The 11,924-nt window shown below is 28.4% G+C and overlaps 1 protein-coding gene across 1 annotated transcript; it reads left to right on the forward strand.

The window, feature by feature from the left end:
* The first annotated feature begins 2,237 nt into the window (after positions 1-2,237).
* LOC126895942 (uncharacterized) lies at positions 2,238-9,781 on the forward strand. The gene is made up of 5 exons (XM_050668292.1): positions 2,238-2,306; positions 2,372-2,426; positions 5,439-7,625; positions 7,695-8,921; positions 9,255-9,781. The coding sequence occupies exons 1-5, from the start codon at positions 2,301-2,303 to the stop codon at positions 9,779-9,781; spliced, it is 4,002 nt and encodes a 1,333-aa protein (XP_050524249.1). The 5' UTR covers positions 2,238-2,300.
* The last annotated feature ends 2,143 nt before the right edge of the window (positions 9,782-11,924 follow it).

Consider the following 11,924-nt stretch of genomic DNA (forward strand, 5'->3'; position numbering starts at 1 on the left):
TAATAAATTTACTTTTATATCTAATACATGATTAGTTGCTAATACTGCATTACTACATATCTTAGAATTTTATAAAATAGTATTTTTATTAATAATGGCAAAAGCATTTTTTCTGACACATTTTTTTATTTGACTTGATTTTATTAATAGTTATGAAAATAAAATCACTTCATTCATTTAGACACATATAGGTGTTTAGTAAGGGAACAGTTTTCTATTGATCTCATTGTTTATAACAATTTACCTATTTCCTTATTTACTGAACAACACTCTGTATAATTCAAATTTTTTTTTAGTCGTCCTGAAAACTTAGTTTTATAAATAAAAAATAATAAAGAAGTGAAATAAACAGTAAATTTAATTCACTACAATAGAATATTAGGTTTAATAATATTCTATTCCTCCTATCGGGGCATATGTTTTGAGGGTTCAGAGTAGAGAAATAGAGATTAAAATAAGGTAGATATTTGTACTTTTATAGATACAAATGAACCTTTTAATGTTACAGTGAATATTAATATTTAACTTGGATAAATATGCTTCACTAAAGTTAATTCTTTTTTAAATATAATTTAAGTATATTTAGGAATATTAAATAAATATTAACACAAGAATATATATATATATATATATATATATTTAATCAAATTTAAGCAAGCATTAACGACAATTAAATCTTAATAATTTATTAAAATGAGTTATCAAGGCAGGGTGTCCGATATCATGGACTGAAGCTACAGTAGGGACAGAGCTTACTACTGACTTCTTGTTTGACAAAACAAAATGAAAAAGAGCATCTTTTTTTAACATATTTTATTATCTCCGTTTTTTACATCGTCAGCGTTATTTGTGTTTATTTATTCACCAATGTTATTAGTTTGTACATGGNTATTTATTCACCAATGTTATTAGTTTGTGCATGTTATCATAGATTAAAATAATGTTCTTATGTATAAATATAGTTTATAAATTTATTGAATAATTTATAAAAAGTCGACAATACAATATTATATGATAATAGACATTTGTAACACTAGAAAAACTTAGATACGCACTAGGGACGTCTTCAGGTCAAGTTAACCTGGTCAACTTTATAGAAAGGCGAATTTAAAGTGTTCTTTTTAACTAATTTAGAAAAATTGGCGGGAGGCCGTATTTATGCGGAAAAAAAATGGGCGAAACATGAATTATCCGGAATAAATATCTCCGAAAAGTATATTATTGGAACTGTATAATTACGGAAACTTTAAAAACCGGACTGTAAAATTCAGGATCGTAAAATTTCGGACTGTAGAACGCCGAACTATAAAAATCCGGGAAATATTATTATAAGTGGTTCTCAATTTGCTCTGTAGTTCCATATAGTTTTATTTCATGAATACCTACTGAATCACGGTGATTAGATTATTATTAATTATCAATATTAATTAGAATATTGACCATAGTGTTTTAAAATTATTGTTGTATAGTCCTACAAATTGAAATTAGACATTAGTTTTTTCATATCTTTTACAACAGTACAGCTGTTATGAGAGGTAAATTAATTATTTGTTTATATTCAACTTGAATAGATTACACAATTTTTGTAAGATGGACACTGCAAAACAATTAGAACATAATTGAAAATAAAAGTTGAGTTCAGGGTTCAAGAAAACGAATTTTTCGTGTAAATAAGCTCAACAAAGAATTTTTTTTCTTAAACCCAACCACTTGACACAATGTCTCACATTAGCAATCCTCATATCGAATTTTATAACGTCCTCTATCTTTTATTTGGTTTTCCTGTACCTCTTCTTCTTTAAAAAATATCAACGTTCGTCAATTTTAATAATTGTATTTTTTGGAGGATTTTTTCAATTTTTGACAATAATGTTTTCAATTTAATACGTTTTGTGATCTTTTACGTATCGTTAAGAAATAACTGTCCAGTAAGAACTGAAAAAAAGTAACAGACATACACAAAAAAACCCCATTATGGTAAAGATAATATCATCTCAGTTTCACATCGAAGCGAAATAATGTAAAATATATAGAAGTACATTTATATGTATATAATTTAAATTTTATTAATAATTTATCTCATTTTATTAAAACAAGAATGTGTTTGTGCCGATCACGAACTTTTTTTTACATTCAAGTATAAATAGATTGACTATAATAATTAAGCAAATAATGTTTTTAAATTAAATAATATCAAAGAATAATCAATTATACCAGAGAATTTTTATATATAACCTATTTAACTAAAAAAATGTAGTTATTCAGAATATATTATTTAAGTAAAAATAAGAAGAATAAAAATGGAGGTGAGTAACATATTTTATATGAAGTAGTTGATTGAAATCTAAGAAATTATTTCATTTTATTCCAGAAATGGCAATTGGTATATTTTTTTATGATAATTTCCTGTTTCATATTTAACGAAGGTAAATTTGATTTTACACTATTATGTCTAATAAGTTTATAAAATAAATTTCTTAATTTATATCTAACGTTTGAAAGAATATTTCATATTTAATATGTTTAAAAATAATACAAATGTTTTGAATGGTATAAATTAAAAAAAAACGCAGCACAGAACGTCGTGGCATAGTTGGCTCAAGTATAACGATATCTGACAGTAATTAAAATCACTATAAAAAAAACGCTTTAGATAATGTTTAATTTAAACAAATTAGTGGATTATTCCAAAATCTACATGATCTCCTATTTCTTTTTTTATATCCCGATTAAGATAAAATATGCCGGATGAAAAAGGGATTATTAAAAAATATTATTTTTCATAAAAAAATTGTGTTGATCTGTACACTTTCAATAAGTTATATCATTTTAAAGTAAAAAATGTAAAATATAAAATCGAGAATTTTCATACAAAAATAGCATACGGTAGCCATTTCCACCACTAAGNATGTCTGTTGCCACTTTTTCTCAGCTCTCACTGGACCGATTTCTTTCAAAAATACGTCAAAAGATCACAAATCGTATCTAGTTGAAGACATTACCCTTAAAAATTGAAAAAAATTCCCTCGTTCCCCGCAAATGGGGGAAATATCCAAAAAAATTACAAATTTAAAAATCGCTAATTTTCGAAACTTTTTCACTTTTTTTTCTTAAAACATCCATAACTTTTTGAAAAATCAACAAATCAACATAATTTTTTTTTATACTAAAACCTTAGATATTTACCTTTCATTTGATATCATTTTTTTGAAAATCTATCACTTAACCTGCTCATTGGGGGGGATTTAAAATGGCAACTTTTTTACAAAAATTAACTTTTTCAACTGAACTTTTGAAAATGTTCCGGAAATACTGCGTCCTTTAAACATATATCAAATTAAAGCTTATTTTACGTACTATAAAATGAAAAAAAAAATTTGTCCCGACACTTTTTCTTCTACATTTAAATGGCTGCCGTAGTTAAAAAAACACTATATTTGTGTTAAAATTTTCGATTTTCGATTTTAAATTTTCAACTTAAAAATGCTATAACTTTTTGAAAAATGTATATATCAGCACAAATTTTTTTTTCTAAATACATTGTAAGTACATCTTTCATTTAACATACTTTTTATTAAAATTGGACAATGTCCCCTTATATAGGGGGCGTTCAAAACTTAAAATATTGTAAAAAACATAGAACTTTTTCAACTGAACTTTTGAAAATGTTCCGGAAACACTGCGTCCATTAAACATATATCAAATTAAAGCTTATTTCATGTACTATAAAATAAAAAAAAAAATTTGTCCCAACGATCTATCTTCTATCCGCAAAAGGCTACCGTATTCAAAAATATGCTATTTTAACAAATTTTTTTTTTATAAACTAAACACTATCTACAGATTTGCATCGAAGCGTTTTTTATGATAGTGATTTTAATCACTGTCAGATATCATCTATACTGGACCCAACTATGCCATGACCCCACTGTGCCGCCACCCCACTGTGCTGGTTTTTTTTTTTTATTACTATATAATATACGACTAACGGCTTAAGTGAAGTATAATTAGTACAAATTATGAATAAAATATAAATCTAAATCATTAACAATAATAATTAAATACAAAAACATTTTACAGCATATAAATTTAGGGCTACAAGATTATCAGGATTAAAAAAGTTAAATTTACTTATTTTATTACATTCCACAAATATTCTATTTAGTGTTGTGTTATAACCACAAGATGTTCTATGATATAAAACAGAAAATTTTGAATAATAGCGTGAAAAATATTGGAGAACATGGATTGATACAATAAATAGGAGCAGAAGGAAAAATATTTAGTCATTTAATAATTTGTACATGTGGAGTTTTCTACTGAGATGTTTTTTTAACTTACGCCGAACCCGTTGTGATAACTCTATTAAATCAACTTACAAAAGATTCCGCAGGAGTCTACCATTTTCTAATACGAGTCTAATCAAGGCACAATACAAAGTTTTAAACAGTTAAATAAAAAATTATATAACTTATTAATTTATTAATATTATGTATTAAATAAATATTATTGAATAATTTAATCTTTCGTTAAATTATAATATCACATCTATTTTTTCATGTGCTCATGCTTTAAAAGTTCAATTTTTTACTATATAATAAACTTTTAGATTATATACATGCAAAGAAATCTCAAATAGATATAATTTAATTTTAATAAATGTATTAATCAAAACTTAAACTTCAAAACAAAACTTTAAACCAAAAAAATTATTTTATTCCCTAATCGAAAAATGTAATAATATAATAAATTTAGTTAGGTTTGTAATTAATAATTTATTAACTGACCATGCAATAATAAATCTAGTATAATTATCGTACATGGCATAAAAATTAAACTTTTAATTTTTTTTTAAAGTATAAGAATTTTGCAAAGAATAAAATAAGTAAATAATAAAAAATAAACAATCGGTCCCAAATTTTGCTCTGCTCGTTTTTTGGAAGATTAAAATAAAATTAAGGGGTAGAGAAAAAAAATTAATTTGATTTTTGGGGGACACCCTTATCTAACCACTGAAAAAGCACTGAACTGTATGGCCACATATAAGAAATGCAGAAAATAGTAAAAATTGTTAATTCAAATAAAAATGTATTAGATATATAAAATTATAAAAATATAAAATTCAGTAGCTTACAATAATTAGGTGATATTTTGTAGACGATTGCTGCTCATTCCATTCTGGTTTCACATTTGCTTTATTTTTAATAACAAAAAAGTTGGAATCATATTATATTTTTCAAAATAAACTTTTTTGTTAATATTGTTCATTTTTTTGTTAATTTGGCGAATTTCAGGTATCATAATTTACAATTCTTAAATAAAAAAAAGTTTTATAATTATAATTGAACTGTTGGTGTCTTAATATGCAATTGTTTAGTAATCTAAATAAAATTCGATTACAAAAAAAAAAATAAAAAATAATTATTGTACTCATTTAGGTATTAAAAATCAATATTCGGGTGAAAAAAAAATATGCCCATTTGAAAAAGGTACAACAAGAATGGCTGCTAAAATTGGTGACATAGAAACATTAAAACTAGCTTACGAAAGTAATTGTGAATGGGATAAATATACAACTACTGAAGCTGCTGCAAATGGACATTTTGAATGTTTAAAATATGCCCACGAAAATGGATGTCCATGGGATGTAGGTACAACCGAAGCAGCTGCAAAATATGGTAATTTAGAAAACTTAATATATATTCACAAAAATGGCTGTAAATGGGATAAAACAACAACAAGTGCTGCTGCTGAATATGGGCATGTTGAATGCCTAAAATATGCATATGAAAATGGGTGTCGCTTAAATAGAGGCATAACTACATCTGCAGCTGTAGGAGGTAATTTAGACTGTTTAATATATGCACATAAAAATGGTTGTCCATGGGATGGAGGCACAATATTTGCCGCTGTCACAAGAAATAATTTAAAAATTTTAAAATATGCCCACGAAAATGGATGCCCATGGGATCTAGGCATAACCGAAGAGGCTGCAATAAATGGTAGTTTAGATTGTTTAAAATATCTTCATATTAATGGCTATAAATGGGATAAAACAACAACAAGCGCTGCTGCTTCAAATGGACAATTTGAATGTTTAAAATATGCACATGAAAATGGATGTCCATGGGATAAATACACAACTGTATTAGCGGCACAATGTGGTCATTTCAATTGTTTAAAATATGCACATGAAAAAGGGTGCCTCTTGAATGAAAGCATAAGCGGATATGCAGCTCTAGGAGGTAATTTAGATTGTTTAAAATATGCACATGAAAATGGAAGCCGCTTGAATGACAGTATAAGTAGATTTGCTGCCCTAGGAGGTAATTTAGATTGTTTAAAATATGCACAAGAAAAAGGGTGTTTATGGGACAAAGAAACAACTAGAAACGCAGCTGCAAATGGACATCTTGAATGTTTAAAATATGCACATGAGAATGGATGTCCATGGGATGCCGGTACAACTGAAGAAGCTGCAAAATATGGTCATTTAGATTGTTTAAAATATGCACATAAAAATGGCTGTAAATGGAGTGAAAAAACAATAAGTAACGCTGCTTTGAAAGGACATTATGAATGTTTAAAATATGCACATGAAAATGGGTGCCGCTGGAATGAAAGNTTAAAATATGCACATGAAAAAGGGTGCCTCTTGAATGAAAGCATAAGCGGATATGCAGCTCTAGGAGGTAATTTAGATTGTTTAAAATATGCACATGAAAATGGAAGCCGCTTGAATGACAGTATAAGTAGACGAAAATGGATGGCTNGTTTAAAATATGTGCATGAAAATGGATGTTCATGGGATGTTGGTAATTCAAAAATTTTAGAATATATAGACGAAAATGGATGGCCGTGTAATGATGGCATTACTACTGCAGCTACCAAAAGTGGTAATTTAGAAATTTTAAAATACGCATATGAAAATGGTTGTTCATTTGATGATGGTATAACTACTGTAGCAACCGTAAGAGGTAATTTTGAAATTTTAAAATATGTACATGAAAATGGATGTCCATTAGACGATGGAATAAATAATCTCGACACCGATACAGGTGATTTTGAAATTTTAAAATATATATATCAAAATGGAATTCCATGGGATGAAAGAACAACAAAAGTAGCAGCAGATTATGATAATTTGGAATTTTTGAAGTATGCCCATGAAAACGGATGTAAATGGGCTATCGGCACAACTGCAGCTGCTGCTTTAAATGGTAATTTGGATTGTTTGAAATATGCCATTGAAAATGGATGTTCTTGGGATGAGGGAACAACTAGAGAAGCTGCAGCAGGAGGATATTTAGATTGTTTACGGTATGCTCATGAAAATGGGGCTAAATGGGACGAAGGTACAATAGAAACAGCAGCTTTGTATGGTAATTTAGATTGCTTAATATATGCCCACAAAAATGACTGTAAATGGGATGTAGGCACAACAAGCACCGCTGCCTCTATGGATCAATTTCATTGTTTAAAATATGCCCATGAAAATGGATGTCCATGGGATGATGACATAACTACCGCGGCTACCGAAAGTTGTAATCTAGAAATTTTAAAATATGTACATGAAAATGGATGCCCGTGGGATGATGGAATAACTACTGTAGCCACTAAATGTGGTAATTTAGAAATTTTAAAATAAGCACATGACAATGGATGCTTGTGGGATGATGGAATAACTACTGTAGCCACTGAAAGTGGTCATTTAGAAATTTTAAAATATGCACATGAAAATGGATGCTTGTGGGATGATGGAATAACTACTGTAGCCACTGAAAGTGGTCATTTAGAAATTTTAAAATATGCACATGAAAATGGATGCCCATGGGATAATGGAATAACTACCGCGGCTACCGAAAGTTGTAATCTAGAAATTTTAAAATATGCACATGAAAATGGATGCTTGTGGGATGATGGAATAACTACTATAGCCACTAAAAGTGGTAATTTAGACATTTTAAAATATGCTTATGAAAATGGATGCCCGTGGGATAATGGAATAACTACTGTAGCCACAAAAAGTGGTCATTTAGAAATTTTAAAATATGCACATGAAAATGGATGCCCGTGGGATGATGGAATAACTACTATAGCCACTAAAAGTGGTCATTTAGACATTTTAAAATATGCTTATGAAAATGGATGCCCGTGGGATAATGGAATAACTACTGTAGCTACAAAAAGTGGTAATTTAGAAATTTTAAAATATGCACATGAAAATGGATGCTTGTGGGATGATGGAATAACTACTGTAGCCACTGAAAGTGGTCATTTAGAAATTTTAAAATATGCACATGAAAATGGATGCCCATGGGATGATGGAATAACTACTATAGCCACTAAAAGTGGTAATTTAGATATTTTAAAATATGCTTATGAAAATGGATGCCCGTGGGATAATGGAATAACTACTGTAGCCACAAAAAGTGGTCATTTAGAAATTTTAAAATATGCACATGAAAATGGATGCCCGTGGGATGATGGAATAACTACTATAGCCACTAAAAGTGGTCATTTAGACATTTTAAAATATGCTTATGAAAATGGATGCCCGTGGGATAATGGAATAACTACTGTAGCCACAAATAGTGGTCATTTAGAAATTTTAAAATATGCACATGAAAATGGATGCCCGTGGGATAATGGAATAACTACTGTAGCTACAAAAAGTGGTAATTTAGAAATTTTAAAATATGCACATGAAAATGGATGCCCGTGGGATGATGGCATAACTATTGCGGCTACTAACAGTGGAAATTTAGAAATTTTAAAATATGCACATGAAAATGGATGCCCGTGGGATGATGGAATAACTACTATAGCCACTAAAAGTGGTCATTTAGACATTTTAAAATATGCTTATGAAAATGGATGCCCGTGGGATAATGGAATAACTACTGTAGCTACAAAAAGTGGTAATTTAGAAATTTTAAAATATGTACATGAAAATGGATGTCCATGGGATAGTGGCACAGTTACTGCGGCTATTCAGAGAGGTAGCTTTGAAATGTTTAAATATCTACATGAAAATGGTTGTCCATGGGATGAAGAAACAACAAAAGTTACTGCTACTTATGGTAATTTACAATTCTTAAAGTATGCTCATGAAAACAAATGTAAATGGGCAATTGGCACAACTAAAGCTGCTGCTTTTAGAGGTAGTTTTGAAATTTTAAAATATGTACATGAAAATGGATGTCCATGGGATAGTGGCACAACTAGAGATTCTGTGGCAAGTGGTTGTTTAGACTGTTTAAAGTATGCTCATGAAAAAGAGTGTCCATGGGATGAAGGAACTTTAGTTACAGCTTCTGCGCATGGTAATTTAGATTGTTTAAGATATGCACACGAACATGGATGTAATTGGATCGAAGGTACGACGAGAGGAGCTGCTGCAAATCGAAATTTAGAATGCCTCAAATATGCCTATGAAAATGGTTGTGAATGGGACGAAGGCACAACGAGGGAAGCTGCTGCAAGTGGATGCATTGGATGTCTGAAATTTGCTAATGAAAATGGATGTAATTGGGATGAAGGTACAATAGTAACAGCTTCTGCACACGGTAATTTAGATTGCTTAAAATATGCCCACGAAAATAGATGTAAATGGGATGAAGGCACTACAAGACTTGCTGCTGCAAATGGTCAGTTTCTTTGTTTAAAATACGCCCACGAAAATAATTGTCCATGGAGTAGAAATACCATTTATGAAGCTAGTGTAAGAGGTTTTGTTGATATAATTTACTACGCATACGAAAATAGCTGTCCTGATTAGTTTTGAAATATTATTTATTTGTGCCATTATATTTTAAATAAATTCTATAAGCCAAAATGTTAATCATTTTATTGATAGCAATTATATTATTTTACTTGCTCAATAGAAATTATTTTTGAAATTATGACCAAAATTTAAAAAAAATATATCTGAATTTTTAAATCATGTATTCAATGTTTATAACATATGCAATACAAAAAAGTTGTACAAAAATATTTTATAATATTACACTAATTGTATATAAAATTAATGTGTATATTAATAACATAAATTGATGTATCTAAAATGCCCTTCTAAAATATTGTCCCTTAAAATACTTATGACAAACATTTAAATAATTTATATTATTACTGTTATATGTTAGAAAGAATTTTTTTTGTAAACTAAAATTATTTAATGAGTTACGAGTTATATGAGTTTCGAAAGGCTGTTGTTATAGGAAGGGAATTAGGGTAACACCTGGGTATAAGGTGTAGACGAAGTGCAAGACACAAGTACTTCAAAGAGAGAACGGGGTAGCTGAGTATAAGATGCAGACGAAGTGCAAGACAAAAGTACTCTGAAATGTTGTGGAAGAGAGTAGATAGGTTTAAAAAGGAATAAATAAAGACTTTACTTTAAGCAGTAAGCCGGACATCGACAACCGAGTACTGAGACTGATGAATGACACAAGGCACTGGAGTCGACTGACCACAATGGTCAGGTCTATTGGGTTCTTATAATAATTAGAACTATTGCCGATTTGACAATAAATATTATTTGTTAATTCATCAGTCTCAGGCAGCGGATGTGCTGTCTGTATTTTATTAAAATAATTCTCACGATTATGAAAACGTGACACCATCACATATGTTAGAAAGAATTTTTTTTATCTGTCAACTTTAGTAAAAGTTTTATATCCCAATGAATAATTACTGAATCATCGATAGATAATTGAAAATCATTACTTATGTTATTAATAACAAATACATTTAAAATTTTATTTTATTAATAGTTTAAACTAAAATTATTTAATGAGTTACGAGTTACTTATAATTCTTCTTATGTTATCTTATTATTTCCACTAGATATTTTTTTTTCATACATCTGATTTTTTTCTTAATAATAATTAGTTATATCAATTCAAAACATACTTTCGGGCGTTCAGTTTTTCTTTGTGGTCTTTAAAATCCATACTTTCTAGATTTTTAATTAATTCCAAACCGTACAATATGTAAAATTTTTTACATTAAAGTATAAATAGATTGACTAAAATAATTAAGCAAATAAAGGTTTTAAATTAAAATATTATCAAAGAATAATCAATTATACCAGAGAAATTTTATATATAATCTATTTAACTAAAAAAAATGAAGATATTCAGAATATATTATTCAAGTAAAAATAAGAATAGTAAAAATGGAGGCGAGTAACATACTTTATATAAAGTATTTTATTGAAATCTAAGAAGTTATTTTATTTTATTCCAGAAATGGCAATTGATATATATTTTTATGATACATTTTTAAACGATAATTACATTTTAAGTTAACTGATAATCAGTATGTTTCAATGTTTTGGAAATTTCCATTAAATTCGATCGAATTTTCAAATAAAAGAACATTTGTAAATATTTCATATTTAGCGTGTTAAAAAAAATACAAATGTTTTCAATCCATTATTTTTACCATGGTATAAATTAAAAAAACCCAGCACAGGGGGGTCGCGGCACAGTGGTGACGTGGCATAGTTGGATCAAGTATAATAATATCTGACAGTGATTAAAATCGCTATAAAAAAAAACGCTTCGATGCAAATCTTTAGATAGTGTTTAATTTTAAAAAATTGGTGGATTATTCCAAAAGCTTCATAAACTGCTAGTTCCTTATTAATATCCTGATTAAGACAAAGTATGTAGAATAAAAAAGAGATTATTAGAAAATAGTATTTCCCATAAAAAAATTATATTGATCAATACACTTTTCAATAAGTTATAGCATTATAATGTTAAAAATGTAAAAAATAAAATTGAGAATTTTCACACATTAATAGCATTTGGTAGCCATTTTCACCTTGAAGATAAAATAAAGTCCAAAATTTTTTTTTTCCATGATAAAGTATATTACATTAGCTTTAATTTAAGATATATATAAAAGTGTCAGAC

Source organism: Daktulosphaira vitifoliae, unplaced genomic scaffold, assembly GCF_025091365.1.
Source record: "Daktulosphaira vitifoliae isolate Bord-2020 unplaced genomic scaffold, ASM2509136v1 Scaffold_1, whole genome shotgun sequence".
Lineage (NCBI taxonomy): Eukaryota > Metazoa > Arthropoda > Insecta > Hemiptera > Phylloxeridae > Daktulosphaira > Daktulosphaira vitifoliae.